The following is a 21,213-nucleotide window of genomic DNA, read 5'->3' on the forward strand; positions in this document are numbered from 1 at the left end:
CTGTGATGTATATCAAAAAGTGTACCACCTATGTTTTCCTCTAAGAGCTTTATAGTTCCTGGCCTTACATTTAAATGTATAGTTCCTGGCCTCACATTTAAATCTTTAGTCCATTTTGAATTTATTTTTGTATATGGTGTTAGAAAGTGCTCTAGTTTCATTCTTTTGCATGTAGCTGTCCAAAAATCCTAGCACCACTTATTGAAGAGGCTGTTTTCTTTTATTCTTGCCTCCTTTGTCAAAGATAAGGTGCCCATAAGTGTGTGGGTTTATCTCTGGGTTTTCTGCCTTGTTCCGTTTGTCTATATTTCTGTTTTTGTGCCAATACCATACTGTCTTAACGACTGTAGCTTTGTAGGATAGTCTGAAGTCAGGAAGGTTGATTCCTCCAGCTCCATTCTTTTTTAAGATGGCTTTGGCTATTTGGGGTCTTTTGTGTTTCCATATAAATTGTGGAATTTTTTTGTTCTTATTCTGTGAAAAATACCATTGGTAGTTTCATAGGGATTCCTTTGAATCTGTAGATTACTTTGGATAGTGTAGTCATTTTCACAATATTGATTGTTCCAATCCGAAAATGTTATAGTTTTCTGCATACAGGTCTTTTGTCTCTTTAGGTAGATTAATCCGTAGGTGTTTTATTCTTTATATTTCAGTGGTGAAGGGGATTGTTCCCTTAACTTCTCTTTCTCATTTTTCATTATTAGTGTATAGGAGTGCAAAGGATTTCTATATGTTAATTTTATATCCTGTGGCTTTGCTATATTAGTTGATTAGCTCTAGTAATTTTCTGGTGGAATCCTTAGGGTTTTCTATGTATAGTATCATGTTACCTGCATCTAGTAAGGATTTTGTTACTTCTTTTCTGATCTGGATTCCTTTTATTTCTTTTTTCTTCTGATTGTTGTGGCTAGGACTTCCAAAATTACGTTGAATAATTGTGGCAAGAGTGGGCACCCTTGTCTTGTTCCTGATCGTAGAGGAAATGCTTTCCGTTTTCACCACTGAGAATAATATTGGCTGTGGGTTTGTTGTATATGGCTTTATTATTTGAGGTGGGTTCCTTCTGTGCGTACTTTCTGGAGAGTTTTTTACATCATAAATGGGTGCTGAATTTTGTCAGAAGCTTTTTCTGCATCTGTTGAGATGATCATATGGTTTTTATCTTTCAGTTTGTTGATACGGTGTATCACATTGATTGGTTTGCATATACTGAAGAATCCTTGCATCCCTGAGATAAATCCCACTTGATCATGTTGTATGATCCTTTTGATGTGTTGTCGGAGTCTGTTTGCTAGAATTTTGTTGAAGATTTTGCTTCCTTGTATGTTCTTAGTTTTTTTTTGAATGCCAGTGTCGTGCGAAACAATCAAGAGTATAGTAAATAGTATTTGTGCTTTGAAATATATGCTTTTGTTTGTTCCGGTTATTAGTGGAGGAGTTTGGATCAGCCTGGATAGGAGATAAGGTGGGGTTTGCGTTATGCTGTTTTTGTTTCTTTCAGTGACCCACAGGCTTCCGTTGCCTTGCGGCTCGGGCGGTGCTCCGGGTCTCAGTGTCTGTGGCTGCCTCAGTCAGGCTGGTAGGAGGTCAGGCAGGCCTGCTTTCTCTCAGTGAGCCCCAGGCTCCGGGCTCTTCTAGGCTGCACTGTGGCTTGGGCGGTGCTCCAGGTTTTTCTCAGTGTCTGTAGCTGCCTCCGTTTTCTTCTGTCCCTGAGTGCCTGCACCATAGAGGGGTCCTCTCACCCAGCTGCACGCTCTGCCCTTCCCCTGTAGTAGAACTACTGTGTTGTTATTTGAGCTCTCTGCTCTCTGTCTTGGTTCAGCTTCACTCTATCTAGGGTTGGTTTATCAGCCTGAGCTCTGGGAGTTGAATTTCCATAGTGTTCCTATCTCTCTTTCCCATGAGAGCCAGACGTTTGTCTTGCGTCAGTGGTTGATGTTTTGTGGGAGAGTGCTTCCTGTCCCTCACCCGACGGGAGGAATCCTCTGAGGGTTGCGGTACAGCTTCCTGAGCCTCCTGCCGCTCCTTCAGTGGCAGTGGGTCTTTACTTGTGTCTTGGAGGTGGCAGAGTGTGCTGCTTTTCTTCTTGCAGGGCAGAAAGGTCAGGGTGGGAGATGCAGGGTGCAGCGTGTTATGCAGCAGCTGCTGTTCTCTTACTTGCCTGCACCGCTGAACGTGGCTCTGTCCTCCCTTCTGCCCCCCAGTTTCCCTTATATGGGGACGTCCTTGGAAGGGAGTCTAAGCATGTGAGCTCCCCTTGGGTCTGCGGCTGCCAGTGGTTCTAACACAGGCAAGCTGTTTCACATGGCATTGTTTAGCAAACTTAAAATGTTCGTTGATTTCTTGCTTGTATGGTAGTGGGCAGCTCCTCCTCATGATTTGCCGTAGATAACCCAGTGCTCTCCTCAAGAGAAGTAATTATTTTATAGTTAATCAACTTTTCTTATTTTTATGGTAGAAATGAATCCTTGATGAGTATTGAACTTTGAAAAAATTAACATTAATGGCATTTCTATGTATTCTTACTTACTGTTTTTATTACTTAACAAATCTATCAGTTTTGAAAAATATTTTAAAATCTCCCACTCAGGTTCTTCTTGCATTTCTCGTATTTTTATGCTTTATAGGTTTTTTACTATTCTGTGTTCTTCATATATACACTTTATATCATTACATAATGTTCTGTTTTATTCTGTTTGGTGATTTCAGCCATTAATTGAACTGTCTTAATATACCATTGCCTTTGTTTTCTTTGCTTTTATCTGTATATTTTTATCTACCCAGTTCAATAATTTTTTTTATTACTTTATCTTTTTGTATCTTTTAGGTTATATTTCAAAATGCAGATTTATAATCTCTTCATTTAATAAGAGATTTTAAACTTCATATTTAGTGTAATGACTGATATAACTAATTTTTATTCTTGTCATCTTTATGCTCATCATTTTATTGTTGTTGTATTTTAATTTTCCTTATTTTTGCTGTCCAAGTCACTGTTCATCCTTTTCCCCTGTCTTATTAAGTGCAACTCATACCTTAATTTGATGAGTTACTTACTCTTCCCCTTTCATAATCAGATGCGTGTGACTTTTATTTGATAGCTGGCGCTCAGCCGTTTTCTCCACACACATGATTTTCCCCACAGGATGCTCATTTCTGGGTTACTTCCCTCTTCTCCTTGCTGTCGCCCACTGCTCTCTCCAACCTCCACCTACTTGGAGGTTGGAGATGCGTTGGAGATGTGTTTATCTTCCTGCCTGCCCGCCACCCCCCTAAGTTTTGACAAAATGGTGTGTTACTTAATCTAATTTCGTAAAAAAATTTTTTTATTGCTTATACATATAACGTTTCATAGAAAGAACATGTCTGAGTATCTTTCTTTTGGTGATGACAGTTGAACAGTACTCATAAAACATAACTGTACTTGAGTAACTAATAATTACCAAAGATCATCATTGTACAGTTTTGAAAAATATACAAAAAAAATACGATTATTGGAGAACAGTTGCTCTACAGTGTTGTGTTGGCCTCTGCCACACATCATCACGAATCAGCCACAGGTACACATATGTCCGTCCCTCTGAGCCCCCTCCCAGTTCCCAGCCCACCCTGCCCCTCTGGGTTGTCACACAGCGAATTCTCCCGGGCTGTCTGTTCATACACGTGGTAGTGTGCGTATCTCCACGCTGGGCTCTCAGTTCGTCTCTCTCCACTGTTCTCTGTGTCTGGGTCTGCCCTCCTGCCTTGCGGATAGCTTCATCAGCACCCTATTTCTAGATTCCACATGGATGCTTTAATATACAGTATTTGTGTTGCTCTGACTTCCTTCACTTTGTATAATAGGCTCTACGTTCATCCGCCTCATTAGAACTGACTTGAATTAGTTATTTTCTATAGCTGAGTAATATTCTCTTGTCCGTATGTACTGCAGCGTCCGTATCCATTCATCCGTTGGTGGACATCCGGGCTGCTCCCATGTCCTAGCTCTTGTAAGATGTGCTGCCGTGAACGTTGGGGTACATGTGTCTCTTTCAATTACAGTTTCTTCATGGTATGCGCCCAGTAGGGGGATTGTTGGGTCATATGGTAGTTCTGTTCCTAGTTTTTAAAGAAATCTCCATACTGTCTTCCATAGTAGCCGTGCCAGTTTACATCCTCACCAGCAGTGCAAGAGGATTCCCTTTTCTGACATCCTCTCCAGCATTTATTACTTGTAGATATTTTAATGATGGCCATTCTGACCAGTGTGAGGAGAAACCTCTTTACTCAGTTAATTGTGTTACGCTAATGTTGTGTGTGTGTGCACCACAGGTTCCTTTTCTTCTTCTGATTTCTGTCATTTGTTCTGGCTCATTTGTTTAGGAACTTTGCAGTTCTTTTTCTCATATCATGTGGATAATACTCTGTCCGAATCTGTGTATATCATCAAATAGCTCTCCTTCCCATCTGACTGTGAAGGATTTCCTGACTGGATACATGATTCTCAGGTTGTTGCATTTCTCTTTCAACTTATTCTCCAAAAATATTTAACTAGGCAATTATGTTTTTTCAGTTTAAAAAGTTTCTTTATTGAGTGCTGCACTTGAATCTCCTTAAATTCCCTTATGTAACTGACATATTCTGTTTATTTATTTTTTTGGCCATGCTTCATGACCTGTGGGATTTTAGTTCCCCAACCAGGGATTGAACCAAGACCATCAACAGTGAGAGCACGGAGTCTTAACCACTGGATCACCAGGAAACTCCCAACGTAATTCCCTTTACTTAAAGTACTCTCTCCTATAGGTGTTCTGTTTTACAAGTATGGATCTTATTTTTCTGTTTGGTCTCCCTCATAGGCAGCTGGCCCCTTGTATAGGCAGTTTGCCCTGGTGGTTTTACTGATGCTCACGACTGGTTATTGGGGAACACTGTGGTATCAGTCCTGCCCTGTAGCAGAAGGCTCTTGGTTGCTGTGGGCCTGTGGGGGCAGGTGGGCTCTCAGCTCCCTCCTGGCTTTCTGGTCTCCTTGCACTTTGCTGGGCTGCAGGGATAGGACGCACTGTGGGCTGTGGCCCTGCCTTCTGTGACTTCCAGCTTCATACAGGATCCCCTGGTTCCCAGTCCTCAGCACTGCCTCTTGTGCTGTTTTCCAGTGAGGTACTCAGGCTATTTGGGAGAATGCCTCTCACCAGTTCTGTGCCAGGACCTAGGACTTCACTTTTGCAGCTTCCCATAAAGGCTCGTGGAAGTTGTCTTGCTCGAGAACAAGTGGCTTAGAGCTGGGGTTGAAGGGAAAGGTGCTCCGTTCAGGTTACTATATTCCAGAACCGCTTCCCTTCACCACTCTCCTGCATTTCCCATTTCATACTCCTTTGATGCGTTTCATACAGATGTTTCTGCTTTATCCTGGGTGCTAGTGCAGTTCTTTGCCTGATGTTTGCTCTGTCAGCTCAGAGTAACAGACAGCTGCAGTAATCTAAACCCCGGAGGTTATGCTCTCTCAGTAACAAGGTGGGCATTTGCTGCTGTCAGTTCAGTGGCTCCAGATGTCAGGGTGGACATTTTTGCAATTCTCTCGGGCTTAAAGTGGCTGCTGTAGCCCCAGTTATCATGATCTTATTCCAGATGAGGATAAAGAGGAAGTAACCAAGGCATTAGGGTGTTTGTTACCTGCTGACTCAGCTCTCATTTAAGAGCTTTTGTGGTAGGTGCATACTATGATTTCTGCTTTCAGGTGGTTAGCTCTCCTCTCTGCCTAAATGGAGAGCTGATAATGTAGTTTTTCTGACTAGATACATTAGTACCCTCACAAAGGTCAGTGTTCTAATACTAAGGAGAAAGGAAAAGAAGATTGGATGTTCTTCATATTGAGCTTTTTAGAAATGCACTTTATTGGTGGCTTACTTGAATTGCAAGAGCACACACATGCACAATAGTTGGCCTTGAAATATGATTATATTCTAAGTGGGGACTCTAGCCTCCTTTTGTGAAAAACATTATTTTACATATAAATGATTCAACTGCAGATTGATTCACTTTAATATAACTTGTTTCATTTATATGTATATGTGTTTTATTTGCTGAACCATTTCAAAGTAAATTACAGACATTATGACCATTCATTCCTCCATACTTCAGCGTAAGGACATTTTCCTAAATAGCCATACTATCATTTTAGCATCCAATGAAAATAAATGATTTCTTAATGTCTTCTAATTTCAGCCTATATTCAAGTTACTCTAAGTACCTCCAAAATGTTTTTATAGCTATTTATTTTTGAACCAGAATTCTCGCAGACCACCTCTTATACTTGGTTATGTCTATTAAATCTCTCTTAACAGTCTCCCTCTTCCCATTCCCTTAAAAACAAAGCAAAAAAAAAACCAAACAGTTACTCTCTGAAGAGAGCAGTCTCTTGTTTGTAGTATATATCACTATCTGGATTTATCAGATTGTTTTCCCAAGGCACATTATTTAATGTGTTTCTCTGTTGGTGGTGGTGTTCAGTTGCTAAGCCACGCCAACACTTCAGCAATCTCATGGACTGTCTAGGAGAAAGGCTCCTCTGTCCATGGGATTCCCTAGGTAAGCCTGCTGGAATGGGTTGCCATTTCCTTCCCTGGGGGTTCTTCCCGACCCGGGGATTGAACCCATGTCTCCTGAATTGCAGCTGATTCTTTACCACTATGCCACCCGGGAGCCCTATTTGTTTCTTTGTGTTCTGTATTTCTTCTAATCTGAGAGTTAGATATGTACTTAAAAAACACACAGACACACACACACAGACACACACACACACAGAGACACACACACACACAGATACACACACACAGACACAGAGACACAGACACACACAGACACACAGAGACACACACAGACACACAGAGACACACACAGACATACACACACAGACACACACAGACACACAGAGACACACAGAGACACACACAGACATACACACACAGACACACACAGACACAGACACACACACGGACACACAGAGACACACACACAGAGACACACAGACACACAGACACACAGACACACACACACAGACACACAGACACAGACACACACACAGACACACACACAGACACACAGACACGCAGACACACAGACACACACACACAGACACACACAGACACACACACAGACAGACACACAGACACACACACAGACACACACAGATACACACAGACACACAGACACAGACACACACAGATACACACACATACAGACACACAGACACACACAGACACACACACAGACACACACAGACACAGAGACACACACACACAGACACACAGACACAGACACACAGACACACACAACACCACCACACTAACGTATATTAAGCACTTCTCTCTGCCCGCAGGACCCTCAGGAAATGATGCAGTCTCTGTGGTGGGAGACAGGAAGGAGCACAGGCGGCATCTCCCGCTCCCTTCTTAGGCGTTGCACCTTGTGCTCTGTTCTAGACAGTAGGTACCTGGAGAGACAGGACAAAGGGAAGAGGTCTGTGCCCTCTGGAGGTGCCTGGATAGTCTAGCAAACAGCCCTGTCACATGTCCCTGTGACAGACCCTGGGGACTGAAGGGCTGGAATGATTGACTTCATACTGTGTTTTAGCAGTAGGCATCTACCAGCACTGCGTTGATGCAGTTTTTCCATTGTAAAGATGTGACTGATAATCTGTAGGTTACACTGTATGAACACCTATTTTACTGTCATGCTTTTACCTAATGGTTTTAGCATTCATTTGATAATCTTTGCCTGAATCAGTTCCTGCTCCTTTTATAAATTAGACTCCTCTGTAAAGAAGAGCTTTCCTTCATCATCTACGGCTGTCTGGTTATTCTGCAGTAGCATTATTGTTGAAAAGAGGAGAAAATGCCTAATTCTTTCTCTTTATTATTTTTTATAGGCTAATATGGCATATGAGGTGTTTCAAAAATTCTTTTTTTCTCTTTCTGGCGATCACTATGGACTTAAGAATCTGTTAATATTTCAATTACACTCTTGTTCTCTTTGATTCTCAAAGTGTTCTAAGTTTGGCCTATGAACGCTAGGATTTGAAAGCCGAAAGGAATCTTAGAAATCAGCTAATCCATATCTGTGACTTCCCAAGTGCTTCAGTTGTAAAGGATCCGCCTGCTGGTGCAGGAGACACAGGTTTGATCTCTGGGTCGGGAAGATCCTCTGGAGAAGGAAATGACAACCCACTCCAGTATTCGTGCCTGGAAAATCCCATGGACAGAGGAGCCTGGCAGATTACAGTCTGTGGGGTCAACAAAGAGTCAGGAATGACTGAGCAACTAAACAACAAGGAATCTTATAAATCAGCAAATCTAGATGTCCATGTTTTATAGCTGAGGAAACTGAAGCTCAGAAGTTTGTTCCACTCTGTTGGGTCACAGATAATTAGTGGCAGAGCAGGGGTTAGCATTCCAGATCTCTGGAATCCTCAGTGATTTCCTCAGTGAGTAAAGCTTCTGCAGTAAAGCTTTCTTTCACATTCTTGCTAATACTGTTAGTCAAAATGACAGAAAATGGCCCACATGCTTCCAGTCATACATTTTTTATTAAAAGTTATCGTCTAGTCTGGTGGGTCCCAAGTTGAATGGATATTTATCTGCCTTGTTTAGAAAAGAGCAAAGAAGCACTGTTGTAGCCTCAGCATTGAGCTATTCGGAGAAGTGAGTTTGACTTGGACGATTTGGTGTTTGCAGGTTGAATTTGTTTTACAGTCACATTTTATTTGATCTGCACAGAATTTTGGAAACTTGAAATTCATTGCCTATATATATATAGAATACTAGTGATTTCATATACAAATTTAAATTGTTGGTTTCAGTAAGATATTCAGTTGGAGTTGGAAGGCTTTTTAAATGTGCATGTCCCTCCAGCTCCCCTCCTGGCCACTCCCTGCTCTATCCTGTATATATTTTTGTCTGATGTTGTGCTGCTTTCCTGCCTCATCTTGTGAGCATTTGGGTTAGTGATTCTTTAGATCATTGGGAGCAAGGAATTCTAGGAAGATTTCTTGAATATAGTCACAGGTTGAAGGTAGTAATAATCAGACACACAAACAGCAAGAAAATGGTAGAGTTGATGGTTTTTTTTTTGCTGCTAGTATGAGATCTTCAACAGCTAAATCACAAAGTAAAACCAATGATGACAAGTAGTCAGCTAGAAATTTTTGAAATTTTCAAGGAGATAGTTTGAAATGTTGCTTTCCTTCTAGTCATTAATTATGAACCTCACGTTGGGTGTTGAATAGACTCATGCACCTGGTCAGAAATATCCCCGAGAGAAGGGAATGGCAACCCACTCCAGTAGTGCCTGGGAAATCCCAGGGACAGAGGAGTCCAGTGGGATATGGTCCATGGGGTTGCAAAGAGCAATGAAAACACGCATGCATGTATAATTTATATTATGATGAATCCTGTGAAATTTTCATATATCAAAAATGACCAAATACTAGCAATTTCATACAGTTCAGCCAAGAGAAAAAAGTTACATGTATATGGAGTGCGCACCCTAAACCTTCCTTCCATTGGTACATTACCCAAGCAAGTTTGAAGCCTGCTGAGGTAGGAGAGGCTTACTCTTAGGTTAGTGAATAAAGCTGTGTCTACATTAAGATTACGATTATGAGGAAGTGCTGCTTGTGTAGTAGAAATGACAGTGAACAGAGGGAGAACGGGGCTGGATAGCAGGTGCTGGGATTCTTAAGGGAAGGCTAAGAGTGGGTTCAGGAAGTATAAAAATTTCATCAAAAGCCAAATATAAATTGTTTTAATTGTCTTCAGTGTTTCTTACCACAAGTAAGTTAACTATTGATATTTTATAATCTTGCAGCCCCAGAAACTCAAGTTTATTTGATCACATCATCCCAGTATACTCACTAGTGTACTTTGAAGGCAATTTTACCAAATCCAGAGAGCTAAATAGAAATTTATCTCCTCTATCTGAATTTTATGTCAGTGTATTTCAAATTGAATTGCAGCCCATTGGTGTGTTGTGAAATTAATTTGATTATTCACTTCTGTTAAAACTAGTGTTTTTTCAAAAGTGAAGTAAAGTTGAGTAGAAAATATGAAATTCATTGTACAGAGTAAGGGCAGTGTTATTTCAAGAAGTTTACATTTTAGTTTTTAAAGTATGTGTTTCTGTGTACAGCTGACCTTTGAACAGCATTGGAGTTAATCCACACATAATATATAGTTGGCCCTCCACATCTGCGCTTCTTCCACACCTGTGAATTCAACCAACCAGGATGATGTGATTAAAATATCCATGTTTAAGTGGACCCACACAGTTCAAACTGTGTTAAGGGTCAGCTGTGTATATGTGAATATACTAGAACAAGATGCAGAATGTATTTCTTAGCTCGAGTGAGAAATTTGAAAGCTGTACTTATTATGGTTTGGCAGTTTGATTTTGTGACAAAGTGATTGCTCACTATTAGTAGCAAAGCTTTAAACTCACATTCCTGATTCTTATTTTGAGTTTTCGAAGCTTAAGAACTTTAATAATCTGACTCGGTCTGCATCTAAGCAGGCGTTTTCCCCCTGATCCCAGTCATTTCCTTGGGTTTCTGTCTCTTTTCGGGCTTTTGAACCCTGGTTAATTGTTCGATGCAGTCTCCGTTCCCTCTGGATTTGTGCGGTGGAGGGGGACTGACTGGCACGGGCACGTCTGTTTGGAAAGTGTGTCCTCAGATGGTTTTCTTCTGCAGTAGTTGATGAAGGCTAGATATATGACGAGGTGGAGTGAAAAGTTGAACTATGTGTGCATTAGTACCAAATCCTCAAATTTATTTCTCAAAAAACATCTTAATACTTGGTTTCTGTCTTCAAGGTTGGCTGAAATAGCCAAATAGCAATCTGCCTGTTGGTGTACTTGTTTTTGGTTTATTTAGGATTATAGTTTTGATTTTAGGAGTCTTTCTAGCATTTTCTGCCTCCTAGTTAACATTCAGCAATAGATCTTCCAGACTCTGCTGTTACTTGTGACTTCTCAGAACCTCTTTCCTTCATCTGTCAAGTGAGGGCCTGGGTTGTTGTTACTGTTTCGTCGCTAAGTTGTGTCTGACTCTTTGTGACTTCGTGCACGGTAGCCCACAAGGCTCCTCTGACCGTGGGATTCTCCAGCCAAGAATACTGGCATAGGTTGCCATTCCCTTCTCCAGGGGATCTTCCTGACCCAGGGATCGAACTTCGCTGCCTGCATTGGCAGGCAGATTCTTCACCACTGAGCCCCCAGGGAACTGTGTTAGCTAGTTGTACTTCCTTTAAGCTTTAACACTTAACTGTTGCCTTTGGGTTTTCTGTTGTTCATTAAGTCATTTATATTCCTTGAAACACTATTTTGGTGGCTTTTTCCCCCCTTAACAGTGTTCATCAGAAGTTCTGCCGTGTCCTTATGGAGGGAAGGGTTCTACTGTAGAAGAGTCATGGAAGGCTTGGGGGAGGCTCACAAGGACACGTGGGATCCCGTGTCTTCTCTGTACCATATCTGTGACGTGCTTGGCTGGACAAGCATGACTCCACTCCCAGTCCCTCCAGCCCCTGCTTGATTGCCTTGTTGTGAAGACAGTTTTGCTCACCATCCACCCTGCCTCACAGATCCCTCCCTGTGGGGGCCACTCCTGGTTTTGCCAGCGGTTCTTACCTGGGAATTTGTCTGTACACAGCTTTCCACATCTCACTCCCAGAGATTCTGATATTAATAAGCTCAGGATTCTGAATTTGAAACAAGCGACCCTGGTGAACGAATCTCTTGATGGTGATTCAAAGCTCGTGCTTGGAGAAGCCCGGGTTCGTGGAGTGCCTCCTTGGTTGATTGAAGGATTGGCAGGAGGATTTAAACTATTTATGAACAGTCTTTCTTTGAGAGTGGCAAGCCTCCTTCTTTTCTGTTCATAATTGGGATGGATTTATGGTTTTTATTGAAATCAGGTGATTTTCTGCCTGATAGGCTTGTCTCTCAAGTCAGGCAAGACTCTGCTTCTCATGGCTGCAGAGGTTTGAAACATCAAAGTGTGATGTTCAGAGTCTTGTCAGAATATAAATGTTGAGCAGTTTAACCCTTTTATGTTGGCGCCTGTGTTGTGGTTTCAGGCTGTTTGGCTAAAAATAGATTAAGTTGGGTTTTAGATATGTAAATATTTCCTGTTGGGTAAATTATTTAGTATTTTAAATGTGTTTCAATCATTGGGTAGGAAGATTTAGAGAAAAATTTTTCCAGAAAAGAAATAATAATTTATTTTTGTATCTTGATTATTGTACTAATTCATTTTCAATATAATCATTACTATTCAGGGTGAAAAGTTTGGACCATTTGCTGGAGAGAAGAGAATGCCTGAAGATTTGGATGAAAATATGGATTACAGGTTGATGTGGGAGGTGAGGATATGATTTTAAATATTTAAAATGTTTCTCTTTGTACTGTTTAATTCATTTATAAGGTTAAGTTAATAGATACTGATACTAGTTGACTGTTTAAGCATTGAATGTTTTAGTTTTAAGGAATCTGAGTACCTTGAGAGTTTAGCATTTAAAAAAAATTGTTGAAATACATAACTAGATAATTATTCTATAACTGAATCAGTTTATACACTTCATCATTAAAAATATTTAATTAATTGATTGATTTGTCTGACCTTGCCAGTTCTTATTTGCAGACTGTGAGGTCTTCTGCCAGTTCTTATTGGCAACCTGTGAGCTGTGAGGTCTTTGCTCTTTGCTGTGGTGTGCAAGATTTTTTTTAGTTGCTGCGTAGGAACTCTTAGTTGTGCCATATGGGATCTAGTTCCCTGACTAGGGATTGAACCTGGGCCTCCTGCATTGGGAGCCTGCACTGGGAGTCTTAGCTACTGGACTACCAGGAAAGTCACTGAACTTCATCATTAAAAATAAGTCATCCATGAATAAGGATGTTTGGATTTCAAAATAAGCATATTCTTCTTACGGATTTAGAATTTGATTTCTGAAAATTAAATTATATTTTTTGTTTAACTTTTATTTCCCAATTGCAGTTCTAATTGCACAGAAACATTTCCGAGCTTTATATTGGAACAGAAATCCCAGCTTAAACTATACCTTACTTTTAAAAACATATTTAAAGAACTATGACACTGTAGATAGTCTTTTGCTATCTAAAATCTCTCTAATGCAGGAATTTATATATGCAAATGCACATATGTATATATTATGTATATATTTGGAGAATTTTCATCCTAGCTTATGCCACTTACTTTCATTACTGTTCTTTGGTAATCTTCAGAGAAAGAAGGGCCTAGGGGGTGGAAATAGAAAAACAGAGGTGTGGATATTGTTCAACAAAAAGCTGGAAAAGAAAACTCAGTCCCAAGAATTTTATTTGGTGGGTTGCATGAGGAGGGTGGGAGCTGAGGTATGTGTGGATGGGCCTGAGAGAAGTAGGATCGTTAAATCAGAGAGGGATGCAGTGCTGGACCAGAGAACCACGCATACGATGTTTCTCTGAATGTGCATTTATCAGTTATGGTCACCAGAAAAACAGAGAGGTGTGGGTGGGCGTGTGTTTTCCCCAGGGGATTGGCTCACATGATTGTCGGGATGGCATGCTGGAGCCTGTAGGCTGGAAACTCAGCCGGGAGTTAATACTCCAGTCTTGAGGAAGAACTTCTCGAGCATACCTCAGTTTTTGCAGTTGAGTCCTTTGGTTTGCTCAAAGGCCACACACAGTGTTGACAGTAATCTCCTTTATTTAAAGTCAGCTCACTGTAGATGCTAGCCACATCTGTAAAACACCTTCAGCGAAACCTGGGTTACTATTTGATTAAATAACTGGGTACTGCCATCTGGCCAAATTGACACATAAAACTGTTCTATCGGCAAGCAAAACAGATTTTTAAGCGTCACCGTATTGCTGAGACTGTTGGATGTAGGGAGTAGGGTTGTTTGAGAAGGAGATTCTTGAAAGATTTCTGAAGTGCAGGTGATGGAAAATGGAAATTTTATAGTCTTTAAGTGGAAAATGTTACAGGTTTACCTTAATTTAATATACTGTTTTAATTGTTTATGTTTATAAACCTAAATAGATTTCTAACGCCCTTAACTGTTTTTCTGGGCTTCCCTGGTGGCTCAGATGGTACAGTGTCTGCCTGTAATGTGGGAGACCTGGGTTGGATCCCTGCGTTGGGAAGCTCCCCTGGAGAAGGCAGTGGCACCCCACTCCAGCACTCTTGCCTGGGAAATCCCATGGACGGAGGAGCCTGGTGGGCTGCGGTCCACGGGGTCGCAGAGTCGGACACGACTGAGCGACTTCCCTTTCACTTTTCACTTTCATGCATTGGAGAAGGCAATGGCACCCCACTCCAGTGTTCTTGCCTGGAGAATCCCATGGATGGAGGAGCCTGGTGGGCTGCCGTCTATGGGGTCACAGAGTCGGACACGACTGAGCGGCTTCACTTTCACTTTTCACTTTCATGCATTGGAGAAGGCAGTGGCACCCCACTCCAGCACTCTTGCCTGGGAAATCCCATGGATGGAGGAGCCTGGTGGGCTGCGGTCCACGGGGTCGCAGAGTCGGACACGACTGAGCGGCTTCACTGGGTCTCTGTTTTTCTATAAGGTCTTAACTTTCTTAGCAGTTAATTTTTTTTTACCATAAAATTTTTTAAAAATCAAACGTTTATGTGCCAAAATAACTTCAATAAGCCATAAATGACAAAAACATCAATTATTAAAGAGGTCATTAATGACTTTTGATATTTGTTTTATTGTCTCTAAAAGTTTTAATGTCGTGGTCAGGTTAGTATCTTGCGCAGTTGGTAATGCTAAGCAGATAATGATTATTATTTTTATTTTGAAGAAGTAGTCTTCCAAGTGGGAAACTTAAGGAGGCTGCCGGTGCTATAGCAGACCATCTTTGCATCATGTGTTCCTGTGGTTCTATGATATCTTTATTGTTCATTTTCACATTTCAATAACACCCAGTTCTCTCACTTTCCTACCCAAAGAGCTATTGATTATAAAATCATTCTGTGTTCAGGTAGTGTTATACTCACGTAATGATTGCTGTTCTCTGTTTTCTTTTACTTTTTATTTTATGCCTGTTTTGATTAAACAATATTTGTGCTTGTGACCCCGTTCAGCAGGGTACTGGTGAAGAGTCTCCCAGTGCCCCACAAGCCCTCTCTTCTCACCTAACAGCTTGGATCTCTTTAATCCAGGGTTCATGAGCTTCTGCCTCCTGGACTCCTTCCTTCCGAGTCTGGTCTTCAGGGTGGCTTGTTGCTGGGCTCTGCGCTGTGCTCTTGCACTGCTGGGCAGGGCAGGGGGCTCTCAGTGTTATAGCTTCTTGGGGGAGCATTTGAAAAACAATCAGCACATCATCTGAACTGCAGCAGAGGCTTGCTGCTTGCTAGCTTTAGTTCTGTCCTTATTGTGTTAATGGAGAGAGTGGCTTCCTGTTCCTTGAGATGCATTCTTCAAGTCCATTTTTGCTATTTCAGCTTTGGAGCTGCCAGGATTCAGGGGGTGCACAGAGAAAGGAGGATGACTGGTTCTACTGCAGTCTTCCCCTCTTGGAACCATTTGAACCCTCTCAAAGGGAGATAGTGAGCCTTCCCTCCTCTGGTGGGTAAATTGGGACCAGTTACTTAAGTCATTTCTAACAGTGGTAAAGAATACGCCTGCCAATGCAGGAGATGCAGGTTCAATCCATGGGTTGGGAAGATTCCCTGGAAACGGGAATGGTAACCCCCTCCAGTATTCTTATGTGGGAAATCCCATGGGCAGAGGAGCCTGGCAGACTGCAGTTTCTGAGGTCACAAAAGAGTCAGACACAACTTAGTGACTAAATACACCCAGTAGCTCTAGAGTGACCCACTTGCAGCTCTCAGATGTGTGGTCCTTCTCAAGCCAGTGGTTACCTATGCTGTGGTTATGAGCGGGAGCCAGGTAGTGATGTGGTGTCTGCAAAGTGACACCATGCAAGAGAGCACATGGCATGATAGCTCTTTGTCAGTTTATATTTTGGTTATGGTGCCAGCAGTTATGGTGGACAAGGCCAAGGGCCCCTAGGGGTCATTTCACACCAGAAGGCTTGGAGGTACAGGTGAGGATTGTGCTTACTGGCGTGCACGAGTCCCTGTTAGTGTGGGCCAGGTGTAGAGGGGCCTGCGGGTTTCAGTAGGGAGCGTTGGCTTTGTCTCCTGCAGCCTCCCCTCTCCCTGCTGAGGGGCAGTTTGGTGTTCTCCGATGCCCACTGCTCAGGGCATTCACCGGCACCTCAGCCTCCCTTTGTGTTGGCCACCAGGATTTGAGATTGGGGTCTGAAGAGACTGTCTCCTCTGTCCGTAAGTCTCCTTGATACCTCAGGGTTCTCATTTGAAATTAACTGTATTAGCAAAGGAATTCTGGATTTCTGAAGCCTCAGACCATTATAGAGCTTGAAGCTGGAAATCAGTGCTCCATTGTAAATGCTTCTCATTGTTAGTTTGGTGGAATGTGCGCAGTTGTCTGTGTTGTATTCTATTCCTTCCTTAAGTAGAAGTCTTTCTGCATACTTTTTCCCAGGTGGTTTGGAGTCTGAGATACATTTTCTTCTGTTTTCTACCTGCTCAGACTTGGTCTAAGACCAAAATCCATTGGAGTAATGTTGCTAAAACTCAATAATCTTTGTTTCTAAATCTCCAGGATCTTCTCTTTTTGTAGTATTTTCTTCAGTATTTCAAACTACAGCTCGAATACCTTTTCTCCAGGCACTGTCTCTTATTCTAACGTGTATCTTTAAGTTTTGGTACCTTTATATTGTGTGGGATTCCCTATTGGCTCAGTCGTAAAGAATCCACAGGAGATGTGGGTTTGATTTCTGGGTCAGGAAGATCCCCTGGAGAAGGAAATGGCCACCCACACCAGTATTCTTGTCTGGGAAAACCCATGGACAGAAGGCGCCTGTTGGGCCACAGTCCATGGAATTGCGGAAGAGTCAGACACACATAGTGACTAAACATAAGCCACCTGTAGATTACAGCACAGGCTGTGCGTTTCATTGCTGCCTGCTCAGTCTGTTCTTCAGGCATTCCACAGTGGCTGTCGATGAATCCACTGTCTTGACGCCTCCAAATGACTCTGCTCTGTTGGCAGGGTATCTTCCCTTCTTTTCCTGGAGCATCCTCGTGCATTGTCTGTAAGGGATTTTTTTGTGTGGAAACTGGCCTGGGAAGTTTTCAGAACTTGGCATTGTTCTGATGTTTCCAGTTGAGTCATTTATTCCCAAACTTTCCATCTATTCTGAGATCACAGAGTTCGAAACCCCATTCCTCTGTCTCCTGCTCAGGATGGGTTTGTTTTCTGCTCAGTCTTTGAACACTTCCACTGAGGTAGGGTGTTCAGTGGTGTGACCTGAGCCAGGTTGAGGCAGGATTCCATGCCCTGGGTTCAGTACTCCTGGACGGTCCCTCTGTGGGCAGATAGTTCTTGCAGTTAGCCATCTATGAACTCACATGCAGAATCCCAAAGAACCAGATAGCAACCGGAGACTCCAGTGAAATATACCAGTCCTGGGTGATGTTCTTATAAAAAAAAAAAAAGTCAAATCTCTTTTACTTAGATTGATTTTTTTTTTGCTATTGTATCATCTATAATTTAGTAGAAAAATATCTATCTCAACATAAGAACAATAGGAAAAAAACATAACACTGTTTGAACTTTGCTGCTTAAATTGTCATGCTCTTAACCTAAAGGAGCTGCAGTCTTGTAAGGGTTCCAGAGGTAACTCATGGTGGGATACCACGAGTACAGTAAGAATAGCCTGCTTCACCTGCATGAGCCTGACTTAAAGGTGTTTAAACAGTTTTACTGTTGTTTACTTTCTGAATCTGTTCCCTTGAAGATTAATGAGGAAAGCTGTATTTTTTACATCTGAAACTGAAAGTGAAAGTGGATCAATTGTGTCCTACTCTTTGCAACCCCATGGACTATAGCCCACCAGGCTCCTCTGTCCATGGGGATTCTCCAGGCAAGAATACTGGAGTGGGTTGCCATGCCCTCCTCCAGGGGATCTTAAGGCTAGGGGAATTGCCAGGGCAATTAGTCATTACAGTTTGCTACATAGCTGCATATTACAAAATGCAGAATATCAAATTATAGCTTTATTTATTTTAGTTAGCAGAAATGATTTTGTACCTCTGAGTAAATGTTTTAAAAAATGTAGCTATAAGAATTATAAGATGACAAGATTTGCAGGTGTATTTGTAAGAATTGTTAATATCCTACAGTTATAGTAAACTATTATTTCAGAATAAATGTGTATACCAGATGAACTGGGGCCCCTTTTGTAATTGGCCAAATAAATGTAGATTGTTCTTGGAAACTTCTTTCCTAACCTCCATTCTGCACTTCACTTACATACTGGTGATGCTTACTAAATTAATAACCACTCTGTGGTTCTAACAAAGAAAGAGCAGATAGGAGCCAGGTGAAGACTAAAATTCCCACCTTACTAATGAGGTGTATATGTGGTATGTATTACATGAGCATATACCGAGTCCGATGGTAGGTGTGCTTTCTGCTCAGCAGGGAGCTGGGCATGGGGAGGAGGGACCGTCAGTGTCTTAACAATCAGCTGAAGAGAAGAAAGCATGAGGGACAGAAGCTCAAAGTACATTTCTGCTCATTTCTCTCTCATGGAGGAAAAAGTTTGCTGAGGACACACACACACAGACACAGAATTAGCCTTTCTCTTTTTCTCACACTGAGAAATGACGAGGTTAGAAATTCTTCACAAAGCAGAAATAGGCATGGTAAGTGAAACACGGTAGAAAGAGCAAGGATACAAGGGTCAGGCAATCTGTAGTGTGATTTTGCGCTGAGGATCCAGTAAAGCTTTTGTTTTCTTGGGGTTTATGTTTCAGCAGGGAAAGAGAGACATAAAACACCTTTAATGAGTAATACAAAGAAAGATAGTGATATGGATATAAAGAAAATAAAATAGGGCAAGAAAACTTACTTCATATGAGAACTTGAGCACACTGTTATTACTGCTGAGAACAGCTACAAAAGACAGATTAAATATAAAAGTGATTTGTGTAAGGCCATCGAAGAGCTGTTAAAGACAAGATTCCTAGAGTGACTAAGGCTCCAGAGAGAGGAAAACTTTGAACAGATGAATTGATAATCTGTAGCCTTTTTTTCCCCGCCTTGGGGAAGTAGTCAGAGCTTTGCTGATTCTGGGTGTGGGCAAGAGGCTGAAAATTCACCTCAGCCCAAGAAGAGAGTTTGTGTTTGAGTACAGAGTAGCAAGTAGATCTTTGGGCAGTGTTGGGGGGTTGGAGTGACATTATTACAGACCCAGAGCAACTCAGAAACATTGCTGGCGCCTCCTCAAAACATTTGCAGAATTGTGAAGCTGCATGACAGAACGCTATAAAGTTAAACCATGTATCGTACTTCTAAAAGGCTGTATTCTGCAGTCTCGTGTTGCTGTGGAGGGGCCCTCAGTTGCACATCATACTTTCATTTGGAAGGAAGCACTGTATGATGGTGCTGTAGGGATAGGATCAACTGAGGCTGGCTGAAGTCTGCCTTAACTGCAGCCAGCTTTGAGTCAGCTTACTGCCTTCATAGCTTACAGTGAACAGTTTCCACTTTGTCTGGCAGAGGTTGGGGTGAACCGTATAATATCTGCATCCTCTAATTTTTTTTTTTTTTTTTTTACTACATAGTGTCCAGCATGTAATAAAAATGACAAGATGCTAAGAGATAGGACCGTATGACTAAAGCCACAAGAGTGGCTGGACAATGGAAAGTAACTTAGGAGGATTCAGATATTGATTGGAGTTAGCAAATGAGGACTCTTAAAATAAATGTTATTGGTATGTTCTAGCAAATGGAACGGAGAAGGCACTGGCGACCCACTCCAGTACTCTTGCCTGGAAACTCTCATGGATGGAAGAGCCTGGTGGGGTGCAGTCCATGGGGTCGCTAAGAGTCGGACATGACTGAGTGACTTCACTTTCACTTTTCACTTTCATGCATTGGAGAAGGAAATGGCAACCCACTCCAGTGTTGTTGCCTGGAGAATCCCAGGAACGGGGGAGCCTGGTGGGCTGCGCTCTATAGGGTCGCACAGAGTTGGACACGACTGACATGACTTAGCAGCAGCAAATGGAAGAAAAGATGAAGCAAACAGATGAGAAGATGGAGACTTTTACTAAAAATTGGGAGGTATAAATACCAGGTGGACTAGACAGAAATATTCAAACTGAAATTGTGAACTCAGTGTTTGAATTAGGTATTAAATATGACACAGCAAAAGACAGGATTAGTGATGAGTAAAAGAAGTCAATAGAAAATATTGAAAATGAAGCACAGAGACTAAAAATAGATATATGAGAAGTGAGTTAATGTATCTGTAATGTTAGGATCTTTTAGTACATGACAAAGAAGGAGAAAATGAGGAAGATGCAAGTTTGATGTAATAATGGCTGAGGATTTTCCAAAACTTACGCAGGAGAGTTGGGTTCGATCCTTGGGTTGGGAAGATTCCCTGGTTATAAGAATACTGGAGTGGGTTGCCATGTCCTCCTCCAGGGAATTTTCCCAATCCAGGGATCGAACCCAGGTCCTCCTGCATTGCAGGTGGATTCTTTACCACATGAGCCACCAGGAAACACCCCCCACCAAAAAAAAATAAATAAATAAATTACCTGGTGAATTGAAGAGCTCTCTGAGCCTCAAGTACCATCACTGTAATGAAAGCCACACTTGATAGATATATCTTGGTAAGACTATAGAAAACCAAGACACTCTTTAAAGCAGGCAGGAAAAATGAAAGAGACATTACTTTCAAAAAAGAAACAGTAATACTGAAAGCTCTCTTTTAACAGAAAAGATAAAAAAAATAATCAACAACCAAAATATGTCTTTAAGAGAACATCACTGCAATCCAGAATTCTATACCCAGTAAAAGTATTTAAAATGAAGGCATAGTTCTCTGGGCCTCTTCAGTTGTGATCGTCTCCCTCATGACTGTGCTTTGGAATTGCCTCACAGCATTAGCCCCAGCATCGTCTTTACTTGCTTTTCAAATGTGGAAACTGAGACGGCTGCCACATTCCACTCAGAGAAAAAAATTTGCTACTCTGAATTCACCGAAGGGAGGCAAAGAACAATAAGAACATTTAAATACACAGGTATTGTTTGAATTTATATAGACAGACTTTACTAACAA

At 41.6% G+C, this 21,213-nt stretch overlaps 1 protein-coding gene across 4 annotated transcripts in view; it reads left to right on the forward strand.

The window, feature by feature from the left end:
- Positions 1-21,213, forward strand: part of PRDM5 (PR/SET domain 5) — a 267,629-nt gene that overhangs the window by 17,199 nt on the left and 229,217 nt on the right. For all 4 annotated transcript variants that reach the window (XM_069593363.1, XM_069593364.1, XM_069593366.1 and 1 more), the window contains exon 2: positions 12,312-12,395. In XM_069593363.1, coding sequence (XP_069449464.1) covers positions 12,312-12,395 — 84 coding nt within the window. The remainder of the gene's footprint in view (positions 1-12,311; positions 12,396-21,213) is intronic.

This window comes from Ovis canadensis, chromosome 6 (assembly GCF_042477335.2).
Source record: "Ovis canadensis isolate MfBH-ARS-UI-01 breed Bighorn chromosome 6, ARS-UI_OviCan_v2, whole genome shotgun sequence".
In the NCBI taxonomy this organism is placed as follows: Eukaryota; Metazoa; Chordata; class Mammalia; order Artiodactyla; family Bovidae; genus Ovis; species Ovis canadensis.